This window comes from Gallus gallus, chromosome Z (genome assembly GCF_016699485.2).
Source record: "Gallus gallus isolate bGalGal1 chromosome Z, bGalGal1.mat.broiler.GRCg7b, whole genome shotgun sequence".
In the NCBI taxonomy this organism is placed as follows: domain Eukaryota; kingdom Metazoa; phylum Chordata; class Aves; order Galliformes; family Phasianidae; genus Gallus; species Gallus gallus.
In genome coordinates, this window is record NC_052572.1 from 47,215,028 (window position 1) to 47,241,322 (window position 26,295).

Here is a 26,295-nt window from a genome sequence, read left to right on the forward strand (position 1 = left end):
AACCAAATAGGTATAAAGCAAAAGATTCTGTGTTCTCATTTTTGTTTTACTTACTAAGTCCTTCGCATTCAGAGAAACGTCATCCCACCAGGGGGACACAAAGTCATATTCACAGTTCAGGGTTCTCTTATATATGTACTGATCTCCCCTTTCATCATAAAATGGTTCAAAGCCACATAGTCTGCAAAGACAAAAAAGAGATAAGTTTATCAAACTTTAACTGGTCTTATGTTGCTAGAAATAGTTCCTGATTGATCTTTCCCATCTTCACAATACCTATCCCCCACTTTGGGAAACCTGGCCAGGATGTATACAACAGAGCAAATCAAAGTGATGTTATAAGCATTCACAAGCACTGGCAAAGGTTGATCATACTGAATATTTTCCATTGTCAGATATCTGTGATTGGAGCTATTAATATTGTGACTTAACATAAAAGTCGCTATTAAAGTGTGAGACCAAAGCCTCTTTAAGTCTTTCAGCCTCTGACTAGTTTAAATCAGATGTCTAGTGAAGAGTAGAAAAACTGGCTCAGAATTCAACATCCATGGATCTTTAATATCTTGAGTTTTTCTAGTCACTTTTCGAGCTAGCTGAACATGAGCCAGAAGTGTGCCCAGGTGGCTAAGAAAGCCAACAGCATCCTGTCTTGTGTGAGAAATATAGCAGAAAGAGGGAGGTGATCATCCCCCGCTGGTGAGGGTGCATCTCAAATACTGTGTTCAGCTTTGGACCCCTAACTACAAGAAAGACATCAAAGCCCTGAAGTGTGCCTAAAGAAGGGCAATGGAGCTCTAAAGGGTCTGGGGCACAAGTCTTCTAGGAAGCAGCTGAGAGAACTGGGATTGTTTAGTCTACAGAAGAGGAGGCTCAGGTGAGACTTATTGCTCTCCACAGCTGTCTGAAAGGAGGTTGTACTGAGGTGGGGATTGGACTTTTTTCCCAGGTAACAGTGATAGGATGAGAGGCAATTGCCTCAAGTTGTGCCAGGGGAGGTTGAGGCTGGGTATTAGGAAAAATTCTTCTCAGAAAGAGTGCTGAAATATTGGAATGGCCTGCCCAGGGAGGTGGTGGAGTCACCATTCCTGGAGGTGCTCAATAAATGTGTAGATGGGGCACTGATGAGCATAGTGGGCATGGTGACAATGTTTTAATGGTTGAATTTGATTATCTTGGAGGTTTTTTCCAAACTTAATAATTCTGTGATTCTATCCTGTGGCCAAAGACATCAGAGCCATCTTCACTCCTTGGTTGAAATATCCCACTGAGCACTTTCATTCGATGACCTCCATGGTTGTTCTTGAGAAAAACTGCAAAAAGCTGATCTCCATTTACCTTCTATGTGCCAATAAGCACCTTCTTGTACCTATTCCTTCTGCTGATCTCTGGCTGAAAGCACTTAAATTATTTAGTTACGCCTCAGTCTGAAGCCACTGCTCTTTCCTGCCATCCTTTTGAGTCTTCAAAGTTTTTAAAAGAGTATGCAAATGTTGTTCAGCAAGAACACTCGGTTGAGTTTCATATTAGCGTAAGTATGCTTTCTATCTTGATTTCAATTTCTCTCCTAACAATTCCTGATCTTGGACCTGCTTGTCTGGATTGTTTACAAACAGAAAGTTAGTATGTACAGAGAGTAATTATCAGAATCCCTGCATCTCTTCCCCGAGAGAAAAGAATTAGCAGCAGTCCCTCATTTTGCCTGGGAAGTTAGAAGTTTTCATCTATCAAGTTTGGGTTCTTATCACTGTACATTCTTTCATTCTATCACCCAGGTATTCAGTAATGTAAAATCCTTTGGCAGTTTTTCATTATCAGCTCTCATCTTTACTTGTTATTTAAGCATCATAAAGAAGTTTTGCAATGTCACTAATGAGTATACTTATGAAAATACTGAACAATACAGATCCTGACAGATTCCAATTGTTGATCCCAAGGAAAACAAAGTGATAGAAATAGTTCCTACTTATACAATGTCATTTTTGTACTTTTCTTCACTTCAATCATGCCTCCACAAATAATCATATGCTTCAAAGTGACTTTTCTTTTCAACGAGAAAGTCTTCTGAGCTAAACAAAAATTCTATCCACTACTCCGTCCCTGGAAAAAGCAACAAGCAACAAGATGATGATAGGAAAATAACAGGAAACTGTAAAATAACAAATTGACAAAAATCTAGGTAATGGTAACCTTACATTTTAACTTGTTTTAATTTTTTGTTTTTAAGCCAATCAGTGTGCTTACGGTCCTGAAAAAGGAGACAGATGTTCAAGGAACAAGTTTTTTTTTTTTTGAGAGTGGTGTTCAGCTTGAACAGCTGCATCACTACACTGATGCAGAGGAAAAATTCTCCATGATAAGCACATTCTGGGTGAGTTACTCATTTCCATGTTTGACAGAGATGGGTTATAGTGTAAGGATTCAGTCTACAAACACAGGAGTTCAGTAGCTGGGAGCCAGTCATGGTCATCCTGCCCCCTCCCTTCCATATGTCTTTCTCAGAACCATATCTGAGCTTGTTTCAGGTTGGCTTCTTTCCCCAAGGAGTATCTGCAAGATTACAGCCATCAGACCACTAATAGTTCAGCCAAAATTAGCTTCTGGTTACCAGGTAACTGATTACATATAGTGAAACTGTACTTAAAGCTTGTTCTGACTGTGTTGGAAATCTTTAAAGTGAATCTCCATTTATATCTATAAATATTTTCATCATAATTTGCTACTATTGCCTACTGTAGTCTAATTAACAATTTTTATGGATATATTTCCACATCTCAAAAAATCTCCGTTTCATTAGGCAGATCATTTGCTACATGTCATATTATGTCAGTAGAATTACAGAATTGGTTTCAAAGTAGATAAATTAAGCCAGGGTGAAATCCAGCATGGCTGCTCTTGATTTCATTTATACCAGGATTATGCTGATTCATTTTAAATCATTTACCAACGCGATAAAGAAAAGTCAGTGTAACAAGGCTCAAAATCAATTAGAATTTACCAGACAGAGCTTTGTGTTCTTTTAAGTCTGCTGGTAAAAAAACAACACAAAACAAAAAACCCCACCTTTATCCATGCAATCCTGACTATAAACAGAGCCTACATATTTGTTGATTGCTATGTTGCATATGCACAGTGTCATTCCTAAACCTACTGCTGGAATACAAAAGGATTGCTCCTATTTCCTGCTAAAATAATAAGTGTGGCTACCCTGAAATTATGAAACCTGGTGTAACTGTTCTGTCAAGTATGGGTCAAAAGTTGTTTTAATCACCTCATAAATAAAGTCTGTATTGGTGAGAAACAGAGGTTTATACACACAGCTTCTGTAGGAAGGTAGTTAACTCTTATGTCCGCTCTACTTTAGGGGAACAGACAACCACATATTTTTGGACTGTGTGTATGCACATTCTTCCTACTAAAATATGAGGCTGGGACATGCAACACTGTCCTTTAGGCTGCAGGATTAATGAATTAGGTATTGTGAAGGTGCCTTCCTGGTCTTAGCTTCTAAACATTCAGAAATGTTGATCTACAAAGCTTTACACTAACAGGAAGAGTTTAGCTGTGGAATGTTACCAAACCTAAATGGAAAAGGGAGTCAAGTGCAACACAATAGTACCCTTTTTTGTCTGGCCTACTCCTGTAGGTCAAGTAGGATTTTGATGGGGAAGTATGAGGAGAGGACCGGGAGGAAGAAGCAGAGGATTATCTGCTCTAGTTGTGTCGCACAGCAGGAGCTCATATGCTTGTTTACACTAGTGCAGACATTTAATGAGGCTTGGGAGCATGTCCTGAACAGCTGGAAGACGTAGAAAGGCTGTGCATAGCAAATAGCACTCCACATAATATAATAGAAATCTGCTATATGATCTCACTTGGAGCCTGACTACACCTGAAAGCAAGCTCTGCTTAAAGAAGGCTCTCCATTTCAAGCACAAAGCCTGTTCATCAATCATTCAATAATCAGGCAAGCCCATGCCTTAATTCATTCATCTTTGCAGAGGAGAAGCACCTCTCCCATCTCAGATACAGCCATGCTTACATCTTACATCTCATATCTCTCTGCCAAGTGTGGGCCATCAGAGCTGATGAGAAATGGTCGATGGAACAAATGACCCATTCTCACACCAGACTCAACCCTGAGCTTGAAATGAACCCATGTGGCCACATGGTAGGATGACAGCAGGGCCTATGCACAGCAACCCTGCACAGCCCTGGGAAAGATACTTCAACTTTTACACAAATAAACTGTATGAGCTGAAATGAAAATGGAAATGACAACTATGTTGGCACTAGTAGGTCTCTGAGTATAAAGAGCAGGCAGTATTTGAGATGTAAAACAGACCATGAGACAAAGATTCACATTTAAAAAGAGCAGATGTCTATGCATGCATTTCCGGACATATTAGAGAAATACTATAGCTTATTATTTATAGGACAAACAAGAGACATTAATTATTTGAAGCTTATGGACAGAAGACGTTTCCTATTATTTCCATCAGAGTCATTATATACCCTTAAATGTAATTTTTGTACAAATCCTAGAAAATATAATTATTTCCAAAAGGCAGAAAGAAAATAATTGTATTATTATGCACTGTACTTGTGGGACACAGTGAGCCCTAGAAGGGGAAAGAAAATGGGCCTAAATATAGAAAATGTTCTGTATTTTTAATGCGCATATGCAAAATCCCATTTTCCTCCTACAAAAGGCATCCTGCAAGCATCACATAAAACTACAGAAGCCAGCTTAGCATCTGTGTTGCCAAGGGAATAAATGAAGTTATTTATTCTCCCATGAAGAGAAGTGCCAATACAAAAGACATAATTTTCCCTTATCAAAGATCTTTGTTTGAAAGATTCCACTGATAGAAAAAGATAATTGCAATACTTAGCAATTGAATTGGGACTAGCCATATTAAAATACAGCAATAAATGCTTACCTATAGATGCAACTGTTTGAAAATGTTGGTCTACATTTGCAGTTTCAGCATTTCTGTATGGCCAGCATTGCTCACAAATCACAGCTCAATCTCTGGATAGTTGTAAGACATGGAACACTTCTTTGCAACACTAACCATTTAACCAATCAGACTGTTGAAAAGACACAGACCAGGGCTGCCCACTGCTTCCTGACTAAAATGGGGCTGGATCTGAGACTGCAGAGGCATGGCAACATCACTCGCTGACACAGAGGAATGTGTCTTCGAGAATGTTCAGGGCACTGTAAAGCTACTGCATGCACCTTAGCTTCTGTGTGTCCCATCTGTAGTTGAGAAGCTACTTAAAATTATGGTACATTTTACAGTCTGTATGAATGAGAAAAAAATGTACACATTCTGACATTTGTATCTTTTTTTTTTCTTCTGCTTTCAGCAGCTTGACTGCTTTTCATTCACATTAGTAATACAATTCTGCACAGACCTTGCTGCTATTCAAGATGAAATGTTATATTCATCAAATACGTAATCTGAATATTTTGCCATGCTCCTTTAGCATCTGACTTCCTTAAATAATTTTATAAATATCATAACTCAAGTTCAGCATACTGCACAGCTCACACGTACTCCTCATACATAATGCTCACACATAAAGCCATAGGAGATGTTTTCTAAAGCAAAGGAGGCAGCTACACACCACCCGGTGACAACATCAGCACTTACAGAATGTAGGTGATGATCCCTAGAGACCACATGTCCACTTCAGGGCCATAGGCACATCCTCGTAGTATCTCTGGTGCTGCAGATGATAAAAGTCGTGTCAATAAGATTAAATTCAAATCCAGAAATTACAGTCACAAAAGTCACCAGTATAAACTCAGTGCATATCTACAAGCATCTCCGAAACAAGGTCTACTCCTTTAAGTTCTTAATTAGGCAGATGATTCCCTCCACTAAGCACAAAGAAATAAAAGATATGTCCAAGCACTGACAGAATAAAGTGCAAAGTGAAAGGTGAGCTTTAGAGTCAAATAGCTTTTTGGATTTAGGTTAGCAAAAGTAGAAGAAAAAGCCACACAGCACTGGAGCTGCAATGTGACAAAGGAGGTAGCATTCTTACTTTGGTATTTTATTTATTACTTGGTAGTTTGAATTTTATTTCTGAAATTTTAATTGTATGAATATATCTGAAGTTTATCAGAAACACTGTAAGTATGCTTTATTCCACTCTATCATTCTCATCACATCCCAATATTACATAATTCCTCTCACAGCCTACCCCGTTCTTCCCTAGTTCTTCATTTTGATTTTCCTCATCTGTGGTCCTGTACTTCAGTTCAGCTTGTCTACTCTACTGCATTACAAGTAAATTGAGGACCGTGTCCCTTTGTCTACAGATGAGGGGCTACAAGTATGGCCACCTCAGACATGGGTCCTTCCTTATTTCCTGTAGAGGAGTTCAGCCCTAAGGAAAGACAAGAGCAATTCAGGCATTGCTCTTGCTGCAGGGCAAATATTATACCTGTGTGCAGCAACATCTCTGCAGAGCAACACTCCCCAGAGCATGACCTTAGTCTCCTGCCTCCCTGATGGCCTATGGGCAGTTTGCTCAGACTTCTTCAACCTACCTGAAAGATCTACCATGCCAGAAACACACCAAGTGTTTTTACAGATAATTAGTATAGAAGGCAAAGTACATTAATCACCAGGTTTTGCTATATAGCGCTTTCACACCTGGGAGCTGGACAAATGCTTGCTACTGTATGCACAGACTTTCCCTGCCTCTTCATTCTTCTATCAGGGAAACTGGTGAACAGAGAGGGGATGTTTTTGTGGAGGAATGCCAGATCCCAACTGATCTGAACCCAGACTGTAGCTACCAGAACAGCCTGGAGGCAAAGCAGCCAATGGCCTTGAAGAAAGAGATGCAGGGGAACCAGGAAAAGAGATGTTACCTAATGCTTCCTCTGCCATATTTGCTGATGTCATGCGGGGCACTGTGAGCTGCTATTCTGTGATTCTGAACAAGATAGGACAATTTTTATGTTTATTGGCCGATACTGTTCTTCTAGAGGAAACAGTGTTTCTAGTAATATCTTCTTGCTCAGGATAAGGAAGAAGACTTCCAGTCCTTCTTTTTGTTTTGTTTTCTGCTCCTTCCACCAATACACTGTAAAATGACCACAAAACAGACCAAAAACCTCTATGTTCAGGTCTGCCTTGCTATCTGGACTGTGATTATGCAGTTATATAATTTCTCTGCAAAGTTTGCTTGTGGAGAATGAACTGCACTGATTTATTGCTGTTATTTCAGATGTTGGCAGTAACAGACTGTCCATGTCTATGTTGTTTTGTTTTCTGTGCTACTGTAAGCAGTCACCTACGCCCTTCCTCTTAAGTTCACTCAAAGGACAGCGTCTCAGCATACTAAGATCTTTGTGTCCACTTTACTGTTTCCAGTTTTCTGCATCATTTTGCTTGTTGCAGGCACTGTGGGATGGTAAGTCTTGATTCCAAAATATCCAGGCTCCAAGTGTATGTTTTCCTTGCTGTGTCCTTTCAGGAGAAACAGCTGATGGGAGGGTGGGCAGGATGTGGGAGTTGGCAGCCTGAGCCTATCAATTATTCATAGTTTAATTTGGCATTTTAACAGTATTCCTTTTGGGTTTCTTCCACTTCTGGAAAGTAATACTTGATTATCTTCCAAGCACCAGGAATTCTGCATGGTCAGTTAACTCAGATCATAAGGCAAGGATTGCAGGTCCATGTCTGCAGGAACAAAGCTGCTTTCATGCCTTCTCAGCACAAACATTCCGTCTCACCTCTCTCACCAAACCATCTCTACTCTGAGAGCTCTTTTGTGCGTAAAAGCCTCATCATATTTTTAACAATACATAAAGATAGTCATTAAAAGGCCTAAATAATAACTAGAGTTTTATGGCATTTGTAGTCTAACAGCACTGAGAGAAAACAACAAGACTCAGAGTACAGTCTTATGACACTAGGTGGATAGGAATTCAGTGCTTCTCTAAAGCATACTTGGCACCTGTGTGTGCTTGGCAGACTAAGACATACAAGCCAACAGACATACTACCTGAATCTCATTATCAGCTGGGCTACAAGCTCATTAGTCTCATGGTCTTCTCCAGTGTCCTCTATCCTTTACTTCTACGCTTGAGAAGATAAATATCAAGTCTTCAGTTTCCACCCAGCCTGGCTCAGCTCTGTCCTAAACTACCTGATATGCTTACCCACCAGTACACTCCTAGGATGCATTCAGGACCAAGAGTTCACTAACAATGACCAAAATTAGTTTCTCCATAAGATGACATGGGTTCCTAGAGGTGAGTATCCACCATGGCAAGCATAGCAAGCTTGCTCTGGGTTAAACAAGAGCACCGCTATCCTTGGCTATCATCTTGTTTCCTGACACAAGCAGTGAAAGGTAAGTAGACTGCAAAGGTTACTGCAAAACTCTTTTTCATGAGGGTCTCTTCCTTTTCATGAGGATCCTTCCATGTTTTGGCAATGGAGGATCCACTTCTGGTGCATTTTCTGGCTCTAGGGGTCCAGGAGAGCATCTCCTCCAGGCATCCACAAGGTAGTTGTTACTTGCTCTGACAGCAAACACGCGCATACGACAGCTGTACTGGCAGCCTGGCAGCATGCAGAGTATGCCTCAGAGAAAGCTGCTGGACAGTCTGTGAAGTTCCTTTCAGCACTGATATTGCACTCATTATTAGATTGTATTGTATTGTATTGTATTGTATGGTATTATAACATAACATAGCGTAACGTAGCGTAACGTAACGTAACGTAACATCACATTACATTACATCACATTACATTACATTACCAACTATATCAATTATATAGGTCTCGCTCTGGCACAATCTAAGTAAAATTGCATTTAAAACCATATATTACTTGCTTAAATGGTTTGGGATTAGGGGGTTAAATTATGAGCTTACTGTAAGGGATAATTTGATTTCCCCTGAGTTAAAAAGGTATTATTTAAGATAAATTCAACATAATTAATATTCAAATATTTGTAACTTCCTCTATAGTTTTAGTGCTTTCCATTATGCCTTGCATCATCCAAATTTCTGGAGATGTTTCCCAAGTATTGCATCAGTAATGTCAGTATTTTTATGATGGTTGGTCTTACTTCCGTGCAAGTAATGAACGTGCACTGTAACATATGTTTCGATTAAGATTCAGTATTGGAGAATGTATATTTAGAAAAGTTGGACACGGTCCCAATTCTGAATTTCAGTTTTCTATTTAATTCTGCCTTTTAGATTCTGTTTAAATTTTGACTTTAGGAAGAAAAACTTCACCTTGGAAAGAAAAAATGTAACATTCTCACATTAAGTCCAGTAAACTGTAAATAATAAAACAACATACCACAGTACCCTGGAGTTCCACAAACTGTCTTCATGGTCACCTGATCTTCCACAATCTTGGAAAGTCCAAAATCAGCTGTTAAGATTTTTTAGAAATATTAGTGTTCTAGCTTCCTTGTAAAATAACTATTGTTACATTGTATATGTAGTTAAATGAGCAACTATGCATTAAATGTACAGTACTGTCATTTCGAGAAATGGTCAGTCTAAGGAATCTACCCAGACTGCAGTACAGAAGCAAAAAACTGCCTGTATAAATGAGTATTCTTGGTTGACTCAAATGTAACTCGTTTATCCCGAGGATTGCATATAGACAATATCATTTATGTATTATAATTGATCTAAGCATTAATGTATTTTACAAATGCTGCCATTCATTGTAAAACAGATCTATCTTTAAGCAAGGCAGTAACCTTAATCAAAAGATAAAGAACTACTCAATTTAAGAACAAAATACAACATACTGTCTTTCCACTCCTCACTGCTGTAGGAGGTGCAAGACACACAGTACCTATACAGTAAACTGCGTGTAGTGCTGGGTTTGTCACACAGAGGGTATAATTTTGAAAATATATCCTTATTATTCCAAAGTAGCCTACTTTTATTAGCCTGTTTTTCTTAAACTTGTAGGTTTTTAACGTCAGTAAGATATAGGTAGCAGCTATGTCTTCATGTTTCACATAGAAAACCTTGCTTAGGAGAGATAAATGTAGCACTACACCTAAGCCTAGCTGCTTTCTCAGGATGATGATTCCTGCCATCTCTTGAAATTGACTGAGCTGAGCTAGTTAAACGGAGCTACCTTTTCAGCAGAGCAGCTGCACTTTCTTCTCACCTCCGTTCTGTCTAATTTGTGATTCACTGGTATGGCAGCACCTTTGGAACAGGCTGGCATCTGAGGCAGAAAAGGGAAGGAGGACTGAGGATGGAGGTGAGGGTGCTGCTCTTCTGAGGATGAAAGTTCCAGAAGCCCATACTACTAGCCATCAAACCATAGCTGCTGGGTACTGCATTAAACTGTCACAGTGGTTCAGAGCCATGAGAAAATGTAAATGAAGATACCATCATCCTGACATGCAATGCTTTCCTAGAAATGTGTAAGAAATTACTTAAAAATAGTTCTTGGAAAACTGGCTTCTTTAACCTGTGATGAACACAAGCATAATGAATACGGAACACTTTCATTCCTCACATGATCACCTCCTCCCTGACAAAGGAGCACAAAGTGGTACTTCCAAACAGACTGGGAGCACTGAATATCTGGAATATCATTTGCTGGAAAACAGCACATGACAGAGCTCTTTAAGAAGACGAGAGCAGGAGCCTTTGGGTTTTTGTTCTTTTAGTACATACAAATCAGTCCTTTTCCAGCTTGATTTATTTGGAATGCCACAACCCAGATCCCACCAGGAAGCGCTGCACTGCTCTGTTTGTGTGAGCTAGGTCAGCACTGTCTATGCCTGAACACAACATGACACCTGCTGGCTTCCTCAGAACTCCTCTTTGCTACAGGAAGAGTTCCTGAGAACTCCTCTTTGCTACAGGAAGAGTGGGACGTGCCCAGCTTTTGGAAGTCAGGCCCTAGGCAAGCAGCTGCTGCTCCTGACGGCACTGATGTATAACATCCTCACTCAGGAGAACCTGACGTCTCCTTCTCCTCACCCCTCCCTGTGCTGCTTCAGGGTGCCTTTCCTGTATCCTTCATGATGAGCATTTCTTCTCATCCCACAGGTCTGCCCTGAGGACATACTTTGTTTGTTTACTTTCTTCTCTTTCTCTGCAAACTTGCAGTTTTTGTGTTGATGAATCTTCTCCCTTATAATACTATTCTAGCAAAAAAAAGGACACAGAAGTGGTGCATACAGCTCACTCCATGATCCTTCTTGTTCCTTCTGTGCTTTTATTGCCTACAGTTTTCTGCAAGATTTAGGCTGTAAATTAACCACAACAACTTTTGTGTTTGTTTTCAAAACACCATGCACTATCATGTTTCTGGAGGAGTAATGTACTGTTCATTTGAGTATAAGCATTAGCTCAGAACTAAGTGGCAGTAAGAATTACGTACTGATAGCATGTACTACTGGTACTAAGGAATTAGGAAAACATCTATTCAGTGCTGTTTACCTATTTTCAATGGTGCATCTGGTGCTGGTGTTGCATAGAGCAGATTTTCTGGCTTCAAATCACGATGCACAATCCCATTCGCATGCAGGTACTACAAAGAGAGAAAGTCAAAACATTTACCTGAGCATAAGATAGTATGGTCAAGCATGAGTTAACACCTTCCTAGTAATCTATAGCAGCAGTCCACTGACTGCTACTTGTATGACACAGAGTCACTTAACCAACTTCCAGCAGCTTTTTACTGCAGACATTCTCAGTATGGGATCCTTACGGGCATACTGAGATCAGAATACGGAACTGCAAATTGGGAAGGCAAAGAAGGCATCATGTTCATTTGAGAAGAAAAGCCTCTCAGAAAACATTACTGGCTTTTTAATACAGAGATAACTACTAGGAAATAATCTAACAAATGCTGAGATACATGAGTCTGGCTCAGAGGAAGGCAAATTCTATATCTTATAATATTATGAGAGTAAAAAAAGATTTCATTCAATTAGACTGTTAGACTATCAAATAGACAACACAGATAAGAAAAGATGTAGCAACTGTCTTGTATAAACTATTAAAAACTTACAGTCCCTTGTGCAAGACTTCTAGGTTTTAATTCAACACAGCTGTAGACTCTCAGGTTTCCAACCATCTTGCTGAAACACACGCAGTGCATGTAAATTCACTCATCACTGGATTCATGTAAAAATGTTCCTGCCTTACAGTAATGGAAGGAAACACATCTGGGACATATGGCCACCTTCTACATTGCAAGAGATGGACACTGACAGAAGAGGCAAAAATGGTGAACTAGAGAAACAAATTCTGTATTTCCTGATAATATCTTCAGCAGAAATCTCTAAAGAGATGGAAGAATGATGCTTAAGGGTATGCTTAAGAATGATACTTAAGATCTGAGTATCTTATTTGAAAGTCTCCTGATCTACTTTTAGTGGAATCTTCTCTCTGCTGTGTTTTCACTGGTGGAAAAAATTAGTGTGTTCATTTCTATGCAGAAAACAAATTTTTGAATATTTGTCTGGAAAGGATATTCACAGCGTTGAGTTAGAATCTGAGATGAATTCTTGACTGTGTATCTCTGAGTTCGCAAACTGTAGCTTGCCAGTTGCCAGTGATTACATAACATTAAGAACAGATAGCTCTTTCCTTGAGCATCATCTTAGTGACACTGAGTGCTTTTTAAGTGTGTTTTTCCAATGGTCTAGGTGCTTGTCACACCTGTGCTTTCTATAGATAGGTGGCTAATTATTTATCCAAGGTAAAAACAGACAACAATTTAAAGAGGCTCATGGACTGCACTGTGCTACATCAATTATTGTAGTCACATCTGCATGGCTGAAAAAAAAAACACATCTAGCCTGGATAAAAGTACATCTTTATCTGCCAGTGAAGACAATCAGCATGGATTCTCCCAGAGTTTATGCCAGTGATGTGTCTGACAAACAGAAGTAAGCAAAGAGGAAGAATCCAAAATGTGCGTCAAAAGCAATCACATCAAAGTGGATAGAAAGAGGATTCTGAACTGATCTGCGTTCACATCCTGCAAATCAGTTTAGCTGACTCTATAGGAATGAGAAGAACAGATATTTCACAATCACTGAGGGGAAAGCAGCAACTTCCAATTCATTTGTATGAAATAGTTTAGACCAAATTTGTGCAGAGAAATGTTCCAGCCAAGTTTGCAGAAAGACTTTTAGCAGGTCATTTTTTATACACATATGTAATCTTAAAAACATTATGTGTGAAGACAAAAACATCAAAAATCTCTTCCTAGTCCATTTTTATGCAAGGGAAATTTGGGAAGCACTTCAGAAAAACTCCTTAACTTTTCCTCTGTTAAGTCCTGACAGTCTGACTCCCAAGGCTCCCAAGAACCATAACGAATGATGTCCATGCATTCATTTCATGATTTGTAATGAATTTGCAGTGTGAACTCCCTTTTTATTATATACTCATAAGAACACTTGTAAGAAAATCTCCTCCTCTATTTAGCCCACCATTTGCAAAAAACACAAGATGCAGGTGCCCAACAGATGTGAGTTCCCCAGATAAACTAGTCCACGCCTTTCAAAAACTGCTGCTACAGCACCCCCACCTCACAACATCCCAGCTCTTCATATCCACTCTGCCACATCTCACCTTATTTCCCCAGCACCCAAGCCCAGATTTCCTGAACATGTTCCTTAATAACATCCTTATCTCCTCTGACCTCTCCATGTGGCCACATAGGTTTCTTCATGGTTGCTGAAATCTCTATCTCAGTTGTCTCTGTTTTGTCTTCTTTCTCCCACAGCCTCTTTGCTTAATTTTATATCTGGGGACAAGATCTGGTATTTGGACCAGCAAAGACCCACAGGTATGCTGGCAGTATTTGCACTAATGCAGACAGCCCATTCTTCAACAACCAAGGAGAAACAGCTAGCTTCCTGGAACTCCAGACTTTCAGCGGGAAAGATCTCTGACCGGAGTTCCCCAAAATGTACCTGCACACAAACAGCCTTGTTACTGAACGTCTCCAATACATGTAGAAACCCTGCTTTCTTCTTTTCAGCCTAATCCATCTCTGTGCAAATTAGAAACAGTAGAGCTGGGGAAGAGACTAGAATATGAGACTTAAAAGGAGTGGCCAGAGGAACTGGGGTACTTTAGTGTGAAGAAAAGGAGCCTAAGGAGAGAACTGATGACTCTCTATGACTACTTGAAAGGAGGTTGCAGAGAGGAAGGAGTTCATCTCTTTTTTCAGGTCACAAGTGACAGGAGGCAAAGAAACGGACTCGTGTTGCAGCCCGAGAGGTTTAGACTGGATATCAGGAAGAGTTTCTTCATGGAGAAGTGTGGTCAAGCACTGTGATGGGCTACAGCGGGTAGCAGTAGGGTCCATATGTCTACAGGTATTTAGGACAGGGCATTATGAAACACGGTTTAGCAGTGGGACTTGGTAGGCCAGCTGGCTGGTTGTACCTTGAGCCTTGTTAGTTTTCACCAGTCCCAAAAGCCCAAGTGAAAAGCGTCCAGCAAGCATCTACTCATCATGTTGACACAGTGGCTCCTAGTATTGGAGACTACTTGATAATTACATTGTATTTTATACAGTGAACAGTATTCTGAATTTTACTGTGCTTTAGAAATTTTTACTGAGTTTTTTATGGTCCATCTAGAAACAGATTAGTTAAATTAACATAACTCACATTGTTAAAAGAAATAGATATTTCAATTTACATATGCTTTATTTCTCATATATTGATTTTAATGAACAGAATTTTCCTTTATAGTGCCTCTGTGGCATAAGTTCAAAGATAACTCTTTCTGTCTTCCAGTCTACAGTATAGCTTTGGGCATTACATACTCTCATACTACCAGAATAGTTAACCATGCTATGTCTCCCAGTGGTTGAACAATACGATTAAATGCAACAATCAGGGACCAAGTGTCAAGTTAGAACAGGTACTGATTCACTTCACAATCTAGGCTTTGCTGAACTACATAATTTTTCCCTCCTGTCAGATACAGATGAGACTTGAAAAACATTTTAATTCTATGGATGACTGAAGAGTTTTTAGATGCACAATGCTGTATGAACATGTAAGAGAGAATGCACGTAAAATGTGATTATAACATGAAGAGAGAGTCTTCCAGTGGCTAAAAAATCTTGCTTTCTCTTTCTTTTGATTTTCAAAAGGCAGTATTAAACACTAAAAGAAAGTACAGGCATAGCATTTGTCTGATTGCAGCTTTGCTCATTTGTGTTAGTGAAATAAGGCGGATACAGAAAATTTAGTTTTACATTATGATGCTGTATTTCCATGGCAACATTACATGGCTATATTTAGAACTAGTATGACTTGTAACATCTATGTACTAAAATGTAAGACTTATAGCAGCATTTCATCTGACTGATGAGATGTAGACAGAAGAAAGGACACAGCATGCCTTATGGAAGAAGTAGTCTCCGTGTGCAACAGTTTTATCAGATAAGCAGGTCCATGGCACAGGGAAGATGAATTACTTTTTCACATGTACCTGTTTTCCTGATTTTTTGAAACAGCAAAGCAGGTGCTATAAAATGGGACAGTACTGATTTTAAAGATCATATGTCTATTCCACTTAGCAAAGATAAATGAATATGAAAAAATAAAATGGAAACTCTGTAGGATGCTCTAAAAGTAATGTCTGCCATTTATTTCCATGGAAACTACAACAGATACAAGTAGCACAATAACACTATTTGACAGAGCAAATTCTCAAACAAAACACTCTTTTTCAACATCGTCACCACCATTAGCTATGCATTTTCACCACTGATCAACAAGAACCTGCATACCGTGCTCATAACTGTATAGCTTTAGCTTGTCTTTTACATTGCACTTCCATTTTGAATGCCATTCTGTCAGGCTACCCCTCTACTGCCATCTGCCATATGGCAACAAAATGAAACAGAATACTGGTGGGAAGGTTCAGCCTCTATTGCCATTCCACCAACATCTGCCTCTGGTGTCATGGACCAACATTATGAATAAATTATTTTTGGAGCAGCCCTTGTAGAAACAACAGAGAACTGCAGCATTCTGTATCAAAAGAATGAACATAAATGCAAAAGAAATAAAATAAACAGTGAAAAAAATATACTTGACAAGCACTGGGCCTTGCACATCATAGAAGAAGATCATGGAAAATCATAGAATGGCCTGGGTAGAAAAGGACCACAATGATCATCAATTTCAAACCCCCTGCTATGTGCAGGGTCAACAACCACCAGACCAGGCTGCCCAGAGCCACATCCAGCCTGGCCTTGAAGGCCTACAGGGATGGGGCATCCACAATCTCCTTGCGCAACCTGTTCCAGTGTGTCACCACCCTCTGTGTGAAAAACTTCCTCCTAATATCTAACCTAAACCTCCCCTGACTCAGTTTAAAACCATTCCCCCTTGTCCTATCACTATCCACCCTCGTAAACAACTGTTTCCCCTCCTGTTTATATACTCCCTTCAAGTACCGGAAGGCTGCAATGAGGTCTCCCCACAGCCTTCTCTTCTCCAAACTAAACAAGCCCAATTCCCTCAACCTTTCCTCATAGGAGAGGTGCTCCAGACCTCTGATCATCTTAGTGGCCCTCCTCCGGACCCACTCCAAGAGCTTCACGTCCTTCCTGTACTGGAGACTCCAGGCCTGTACACAGTACTCCAGATGGGGCCTCACAAGAGCCGAGTAGAGGGGGACAATTGTGATTGTGACAGTCTTATTACTCTTCAATAAACTTTGAGGACAGACTCAGCATGACACTACCCTGGAACAATATACAGGACCTCTTCTGAAAGATACATCAGTAGAAATACAATCAGCCTTCATCGTGGCCTTTATGTGCATGGCACATAAGGCAGCTCATGACTCAATCATTGCCATGATTCCAATTGTGACTGCAGAAGAAAGATTTTTTTCTTTCACCTGTTTTTTACATCTTCTTCCTAATTGCTGCATAAAAGTTTCATTTTCTGTTTGCTTTATCCTTTAATAGCAACGGTTCCTATCTAACTTTAAATATTTTATGACAAAAGGATGGAGAAATACTGCTTAATTTTGTCCTTGACAATATAGAAGGAACATTGCATTTTGGGAAAGTTGGTTTTTTTTTTTCTTTTTTCTTTTTTTTAATGCTAGTCTTCAACATACTTGCAGTCTTTCCTCATTTTATGTTGTCCAAAGTTTTCATAAGTGTACTCTTTACTCCATCATCCAGGGTTGTCAACAAAAGCAATGAAACGAGCAAACCCAAGAAGACTTTTGTTGCCTCTCTGCTCCTGTTGATTCTAGCTACACCAACAGCACTCTCTCCATACAATCAGTCTGTACTCCACTCAGCTTAGAATCACAGAACTGTGATTACATTTCTTCAATTTACTATGAGACCATCAAGTGAAACAAGTACCAAAAGCTTTATTCATGCTAAGTATATGTGATATTTTGTGTTCTTCCTCTATAGCAGTGCCTCTTACCCTGCTTGAGAAAAAGAGTAGCCTATTTGGCATGACATGATCTTGACAAAAACTTTGCATGGCTGGTGATCTCCGTACTTTCTCTCCAGGTGCCTAATGCTACTTCGTTTAATATTTACTATTTGATTATTTTCTGGAGAGTCAAGCCAACTGGCCTGTAATTCCTTTCTTTTGAAGTGTGTGCTACATATAGGTGGTTCTCTGCCTTGCTTCTATGAGAAATGGCTGTTAAGAGTTAACTCTGATTCCAATTCAAGAAACTTGACCTTTAAAGAACATGCTAAGGAGGGCACTTGGTGCAGCCAATTATTAAAAGATCTAAAGGATTTGAATAACCTCTAGCCTAGCCTTTTCTTATCCTAGGCTTACATCTTACCACTCTGCAACTGGTGTTAATCTTTCCAGACAACCAGGAACAGCTGAACTTTTAATAAAAATAAAGCAAAAAATACATCCTTCTCCTTTCAGAATATTTCATTCACCGGTGTTTCTTCATATGAGGATGACTGATTTTGCTACCTTTTTTTCCTCATGCTAGATGCATCTCAATTTTTACCCTGGCCTTTTTTGACTTTATTCTTCACACTCCTGCAATTCTTCTAACTCCAACTTAAACAACCTGACCTATTTTCTGCTGTCTGTATACTCAGGCCGTGTTTAACTCCAGGATGTACAGCCCCTGCTTGAGCACTGTCCCTCATCTGAACAGACTGGTGAGAAATCGTCTCACCTTTGACCACATTAGTATGCTTATAGTGTCCTGCTCTCTCTCAGACACAGAGCAGCAGCTGGCAGCACTACAGGTTCCCTTCTATCAGTAAGTAAGGAAAAATTCTTAAAATGCTTTTGTTTCTACTTCTGAGACTGACTGTTTTGGGTTTTGTGGCTTCTGTTCAAGAACCAGGGGAGTTATCCTATGAACTTCTGCCAAGCACACCTATAGCATGACTGCCACACTCACGAACATCAGATTCACTCCTGTTATCAAAGGGCAAACTTCTACTATTTTTATTAACATGTTGAATTGGTTAGGAAATCAACCTTGCAAGTTCCCAAAGGGGAAATAAAATCTGTAGGTATGAAGTCAGTATTGGAAATCTAGAGCTATAAATACAGACACTAAGCCTATAAAAGGCTGAAAAAAACATGTTTTCTTCTCTCTTTGCAGAAATGTCTAGACGTATAATTAAGCTATTTCTGTAGCCCTTAGAAAGTGTGTCATTGTGTAATGAAAGCTACTGCATAGCAATTTAGTTTGATTACTGCTATATAACATTTGATAGGGCTGTGGTTAATTGATGAAGTTTATGAAGAGAAAGTTTAAATAAGTTTTTAATAAGCTAACAGAACAGAGAGGGATTACTCACCAAAGAAGAAAATACACATTCCTGTTTCCTATTTCTAGGAAGGAAAGTGAACTCTCTTAATCACTTCATACTTACAGAAGGTCAAAGTGTGTCTCCATGTAATTGCTGTCTGTAACAATCACAGAACACCTAACTTACAGTGTACAGAGAGAGAAATGCTCATAATTCAAAATGTACACTTAGTCATACACTCTAAACTGGTGTACTTTGCAAAACAAGCCACATGTAGCTTTCATAACTAGACTTTGGGGGAATCAAGAGAAATCTAAAACTTCAGTTTTTCAGGGGCTATATCCTGTTATTGCCTTCTGTGTGAATCCAGTGATTTACAATTCACATGTACCCTAAGTACCCAAAAACTAAAGATTGGTACAAGATATGTGACCTGAAGCTATTACAGTGTTACCCTAGAGCAAATGATGGAATCCTTCTGCAGCATGGGCTCCATACCCTTAAAACTGTTGTGACACTTAAGTTGTATCGCTTTTCTACTTGCCTAACTGACAAGTGTAGAAGGGGAATAAGGCTACCTAACAATCTGTCATTGAAATTGTGCTATCTCTGCTGAAGTTGCTATAAAACTCCACTGTTCCAAGTGATTAAGGCTGTGTTTAAAAACAGTAATACAACTACTGGGTACTTCTTTCTGTGCTTTCTCTTATCTCTCAGACAGCAAGCAATCTGGAATGCAAAATTGCATCTGAAAACCTGTATCACTGGACTTTGGCATTTGGGTCAGGTGATTTCTGCTGATTATGAAAGAGTGAATTTAATTATTTGCTTATTTACAGGATGAATAATGTATTTAGGACTATAATTTTGTGTATTTTGTTTGTTTGTTTCAAAATGGAAAAAATCAAAATATTTAAGAAATGGAGGGACTGTTTTGAGAAGTGCACAGAGTCTAAGAATTCTTGCTTTAAGAACTTAAAAAAAAAAGATATTGTCAGTTCTGCTGTCAGACCCCAGCTGCACAGGGATCAGTGAGGTTACTGTGGTAAAAGTGTGAAATCAAGTTATGCAGCCAGTGTAATTTTCCCTCTTTCACTGTTGCCTTACTTCCATGGCACTGATTGTGGGACCAAATGAACAGAAGACCATTTTATCATTTCAGAAAATAAAAGGAATATTGACTTATTTTCTGAAAGTCTGGGATTTCTTCATATGGGTAATAATAAAAAGGAATGTTAGAAAGGAGTCAAATTCTGAAAGCTTACCTACAAGCTTATTCTCTTTGCATTTATCTTGCTTTTACAGGTGGATATGGGAAAATGAAAGAGAGCCCTTTGTTCCTCAATACACTGACTTCCAAATATTTTCATAAAACTCTGACCACTTTAACTAAAATAATTTTAAATAATATTATTTTAATGGAACAAAACATATTTGCCTTTGTACTTTGTAAAAACATGTATTACTAGCACATCTAATTTGACTTATGAATTCAGACTGCAAATCTGTGTATTATGAAAACATATGCAGAAATGCATCAGTACAGATGCACAGATCCAAGTCATACCTTTTTCTTTGCTAGTCTTCATATCCAAAGGTATGATGAAATAGCTCAGATGGGAACTTCTTAATCAAGCAGTTAGATTACAGAGAACTTTAAATGTAAGCTCCAAAATGACTTTCTTTTACATTTGGAAATGTTTTTATGTACACTAATGTTTCAGAAGAGTAAAGCACCAATAACAATGACGACATTTTACCATGTGTGATCACAGCATGTCACATACAGCCATTTCTGTGCAGTCCAACATATGCATCAGAGGATAACGCACACACCTTCCCACGCAAATCCCAAACAAATGGGTTTGTGCAGGGAGCTAATTGCCTGCAGTGGCATGAAGTTCTCTGAAACTGTAAGTAGGCCACAGCACCAGAGTAGGTAGAACAGCTTTGCTGCAGTAGCTTTGCCTCAGATCCATGCAAAAGAGCCACCCACTTACAGAGTCTCTGAATCCACTGAAGAATTAACATACATTAATGCTGTTTGTCACTCAGCCACTCTGCTCAGACGTTCTTATTCTGCATGCCTAGGGTGAAGTAGACAAGGATGCTGTCTCTTTTTCTGTAGCAGAGCACTGAACATGGAAGCTTTCCCACTGCAGCCTCCTCACCTACTGTAGGACGCGCACCACAGGCCTACCTTCAGTCAGGCTGCCTAACAAAATGGCGAAGAATTTATGTTGTTTTGGGAAAATTCAGTCATTTGTGATGAAATCCAAAAGAACTGCATACAAGATGCAGCACAGCGCCACAGAATTGTAGTGGGCAGAACCCAGCTAAGTTAAGACTTTGTGTGCCAGAGCTGCCAAGCTGCAGTACATTTCAATCTTCCACAAGGAGGAGTTGCAAAAACACAAACAAAAATAAAATGAAACACCACCCACCCTCCAAAAAACAAAAAACACCACAAAAAAAGAAAACCCACACAAAACAAACAACAACAACAACAAAATCAAAACTCAAAAAACAAAAACCAAAGCCACAAGAAAACTGAAAAAAACACCATTAAATCCTTATGCAAACCACATGCCAAAAACTAGCAGTCCTGCTCCCAGTACTGGCACCCATTCCCTCTGTAGTTCCCCATGACTCACAGCATCTTCTCTGCATGACCTACTTTACTCACAGTACCACATAAAATCCTCCAAAATGTGCTAAGCTTCTACAGCGCTCTGTAAAATAAACTTTGTTCTGTTCATTCCCTGTCTTCAGTATTTTTTACTGTAATCAGAATAAAGATATAAACAAGAAAAAGAATTTGTAACATGAAAGGAATTTAATTATGAATAGCATTTAAAAGGTACTAGAGATGCAATTGTTCATAAAACAACTGCATATGCCTTGGTAAATGAATGTCATTATAGCAAAGTTAAAGACCTCTTATAAAACAAAGTCCATAAGATTCATTTCCATTATGGATGGAATTCATTATTTCCATTATGAAGCCTGAATTTCTTTCCAGATTGCGACATTAACAGCATACATTTTTATCATACATGACAGGGTACCAGCAATGTTTGTGAAGAAATTACATACACAAATAACTGAAGCCTTAAAAATGACTTACACAGTATTGCATGTAATAAAGAGATTCTCACCTGTTAAAAAAAAAGAATAGGTGAGGATGATTAGTCTGTGGATATCTCTATTATGTAGGTGACTGTCTCCTTTGGAAAGCTCTCTCAGACTCTATATGAATATAATTACGTGTTTTCTGGAAAGAAATATTACCTGACTTGTGCAGGTTCCTGGATGTGAAAGAACACTTCACATTATTCTGGGAAATGCAACAGCCTTGTTGCATGCAGCACTTCTTTTTTTCTGTCTAATGCTCAATTGGAATTCTGAAATATCACGTGTCACCTGGAGAAATGTTGAACTGTAAACATGGATCTGCCATCAGCTCATACATCTTCAAAAAGATCAGCAATAGATGAATATGAGATGTTTTGTTTATATGTAACTAAGAAATCTACCTATGTGCTCAGTGCTCTGCACCAGAACTTTAAGCAACATCATCACCTTTTAATGCTTGCCATATTGTTGGTGTCTAAAATACAGAACGCTACAAATACACTCCTTGGTGAGATCCACTGGTAACAGAAAACACAATAGCAGATTTTATCTAAAACTCAGTTTTGTCAGTCAAAAAGTATCAGTTATGTTTTCATGCTTAGTTTCTACATATATTCATTTAATCCCAAAATCTGCTGTTACAGCAAAGATGTCCAAACAAGCCTAAAAAAAGTTTCTCGATTACTGTGCCATATTTTTCTCAGGGATCAGAGAGATTTGGTAAAAAATATTTTAATGGAACAAGAATATGATGCCAGGTAACAAATTCTTCCAAGATTCACAGCTCAGAAACTGAAAAGAAAATCTTGGTATTTTTACTTTACTTCGTGGGCAGATGGTATTCCCAATGCAATATAAAGCAACATTTTCCAATCTTCAGACCCTGAGGCTATTTTTGTAGAAAAGCAACAATAATTCATAACAAACTCCAATAATATGAGTGTTTTCTGCAATCAGTGGCGACAAAATGTGGGTATGAACATGTTGCCACCTCCAACCTTGCCTCAGGTTCTGCAGTTAGAAAAACTGCAAAATGTCAGAGAAGACCTGGATGGAAAATCAGACATATTGTCTTACAAGATCCTCCTGGAAGAGATGTAAAAACACATCTGAAGCAAAGAGGTGATGCAAGACAGCTAGCATAGCTTCACGAAGGGCAGATCATGCCTGACCAATTTGGTAGCAATCTACGACTGAGTAATAGCATCAGTGTACAAAGAAAAATCAACCGATGCCACCCACCTGGACTTCTGCATGACATTTTACAGGGTCCCACAGCATATCCTTATCTTACTGGAGAAATGTGGATTTGAAAGCAGAAATATTCAAGAGGATAAAAAGTTGGTTGGAAGGACCACAGCCAGAGGTTGTAGTCTACGTTTCTATGTCCAGGTGAAGGCCAGTGATGAGTGCTGTCCGCCAGGGGTCTGTTTTGATATCAGTGCTCTTCAACATGTCTATCAATGACATGGATGATGGGATTGAGTGCACTGTCAGCAAATTTGTAGATTACATCAATCAGTTGATAAAGCAGAAGGAAAGGATGTCATCCAGAGGGACCCTGACAGGCTTGAAAAATGGGTCCACAAAAACCTAATGAGGTTCAACAAGCCCAAGTGCAAGGTGTTACTCTTGGGTAGGAGCAATCCCAGATATATGTACTGACTGGGATAAGAAGTTATTGACAGCAGCCCTGTGGAGAGAAGGTCTTGGGGGTTCTGGTGGACAAAAAGCTGGACATTAGCCAGCTGTGCTCTTGCAGCCCAGAAGGCCAACTGTATCACCAGAAGATGCAGCAGACGCCAGCAGGGCAAGAGAGGTGGTTGTCCCCCCTCTGCTATGCCCTTGTGAGGCCCCTTCTGGAGTAGTGCATCCAGGTCTGAGCCTTCAGCAGAGGATGCAGAGCTGTAGGAGCAGGTCCAGAGGAGGGCCATAAGGATGACTAGAAGGCTGGAGCACCTCTCTTATGAAGAAAGGCTGAACGAACTGAGTTTGTTCAGCCTGGAGAAGAGAAGGCTCCAGAGAGACCTCACTGTGGCTTTCCAATACTTAGGAGAGCTTATTAGCAGGAGGCAGAATGACTTTTTATACAGGCAGGCAGCCAAAGGGGGAATGGCTTTAAACGAAAAGAGGGGAGATTTAGATTAGATGTTTGTAAGAAATTCTTCACTCAGAGGGTGGTGAGGCACTGGCACAGGCTGCCCAGAAAGGTTGTGAATGCCTCATCCCTGGAGTTTGGACGGGACCCCGGGCAGCCTGATCTAGTGAGTCCCATGGCAGGGACTGGGTGGGCTTTAAGGTCCCTTCCAACCTAAGTCATTCTATGATTCTCTGATTACAGCTTACAGCTAGAGAAAACTTTACCCACATGTGACAAGCTGCAATTAATTCTATGAAATAAATGGAAGTGCTTCTGTTATCCTTGACGAAAGCAAAGTACTTGTACTAGTTTTGCTTTTTATTACATACTACCATAATAATTCAAATATCTTGCCAGCTCTGATCAACCTAATGCCAACTCTGTACCTCTCAAAGAGAGCTAAGGTCTTCTCCTTCAAAATGATGAAATTAAATGCAGTGACCGTCATTCAGTCACATTATTGCTTTCCTTGCTCTGAGGGATGAAAAACAGTTTAAAGTTAAAAACAATTAAAGATGGTCATGCATTTTTGTTTCTGGATTTTAATTTAGGACTGTGTTTTTTGTAGTGTGTGCAAGAGGCTTAAATTTACCTCATGAGGTAAAATTTACCTCATACTAAAAACCAACTGCAGAATAATTAGGAATCCTTCTCTGATACAAAGTCTGGTCTTCGGTAATTTAATCCAACTTCTATGAGAGAAAAAATATATCTATTACAAATTGTGAACTGAGGGAATTATGATGCTAAAATACTGTTCTTAAAAAAAATTTAGTCAAAATCTCAGTAAATAAAATTATAACATGTAATGAGAAAGAAGCATGTCAACTAGGGTGATATTTTTTTTATCAAATCTCTCTGAACCTAAAATTAAATCAGTGTTAAGAGGAGGACGCTATTTAGGCCTCAATCAAGTCATTGACTACATCATTATTCAGTAGAGTGAGAAAACAATCTAAGAGACTATGAAGATTCTGTTGGAAAGTTATGTCCCCTTGTTACATTCTAATAAAAACTCTATTTAAATGTGCTTCTAATCACAGAGACTTTTGGCTTACTAAGACTTCAGTTATGAATGTGAAATACAGTAAAGAAAGATCCAGATAAAAATTCAAAGCCTTTCACAGTGCTATGTGGTAAAAATAAGTGAAAGCAGAACAAACACTCTTTATTTATCCTTTTCATGTTACGGTTGAACAGATTTGCTAGGCTAAAAAGTGCTAATGGAAAATAAATCTGTGTTAATTTTAACATGTTTCAGAACATGTTGTGCTATTCCTACCTCAGGTGAGCCTGTGATCATAAAATCACAACTACAATGGACACAACAGCAGATGCAAGTGAAAACACTGAAGGAGAAAATACCAGTCTTCCTTTGGATTATTTGTGGAGCAAAATGTCATAATCTTCAGAGGTTTTGATCAAACTTCATGCAACAATCACAGTTATCAATGTGTCTGGATTTCAGTACGGTATTTTGTATTACATTAGATCAACTACTGCTTTAGCAAATGTTTGAAGAAAATGGAGATGAGTAGGAGAAATGCAAAGCAGATGGGAAAGCATGGCAAAGTGGAAAAGTGAAGCTAATAATGGATGGGGGAAAATATTTTCTCTAGCATTTTCACTTGTTTGTTATTTCCTAGCTTCCAAGGAACTTAGAGCACTCTTCTTTTACTGAACAGGAGACCATTATCAATACCCTTGAAAGTAACACTTTGGGAGAAAAACAACAACAACAACAAAAAACCCACAAACAATCTTGATAGTATTAATAAATGCAAAGTCATCCATTTAGGTATCAATGGCAGGATTTATATTACGCTAGTGTCTGAGTTGGAACAAATGAGTAAAACTTAGCTCTAAGAGCTGCTCATAGGTTATGCGCCAACAATAAGACATAGCTCTGAAAAAGTTAAGTGCAATCCAAGGGCAGAGCAGGTAAAGTTAGGCAGTGACAGAAGGCAGTGGAAAGTACTTCACTGATGGCAGAACGTGGTGAAGAAACCTCTTCTGGAGAACTGGGAATCAGTGGGGAAGCAGGGAGGTTGCTGTGTGATGATGCTAAACCTTCCTTGTTCAGCAATGCAAAGCAAAGGTTTGATGAAGGATTTGACTGCTGCTTGTAACTAAAACACCCAGTAGGGTGTAAGGATATGATTTAAGTAAAGGATTCTTGGCACACACAGCCAGTAACTAGCTATGAATATCTTTAGGCTAGAAATAAGAAAAAGC

At 39.1% G+C, this 26,295-nt stretch overlaps 1 protein-coding gene across 3 annotated transcripts in view; it reads right to left on the reverse strand.

Moving 5' to 3' along the window:
* Window positions 1–26,295, reverse strand: part of CAMK4 (calcium/calmodulin dependent protein kinase IV) — a 172,898-nt gene that overhangs the window by 17,215 nt on the left and 129,388 nt on the right. For all 3 annotated transcript variants that reach the window (NR_173400.1, XM_046905487.1, NM_001397233.1), the window contains 4 exons: window positions 11,468–11,558; window positions 9,345–9,419; window positions 5,661–5,736; window positions 55–181 (listed from right to left, as the gene is read on the reverse strand). Coding sequence is in view for 2 of the 3 variants with exons in the window: in XM_046905487.1 (XP_046761443.1) it covers window positions 55–181; window positions 5,661–5,736; window positions 9,345–9,419; window positions 11,468–11,558 (369 nt within the window). In the remaining variant the exon portion in view is untranslated. The remainder of the gene's footprint in view (window positions 1–54; window positions 182–5,660; window positions 5,737–9,344; window positions 9,420–11,467; window positions 11,559–26,295) is intronic.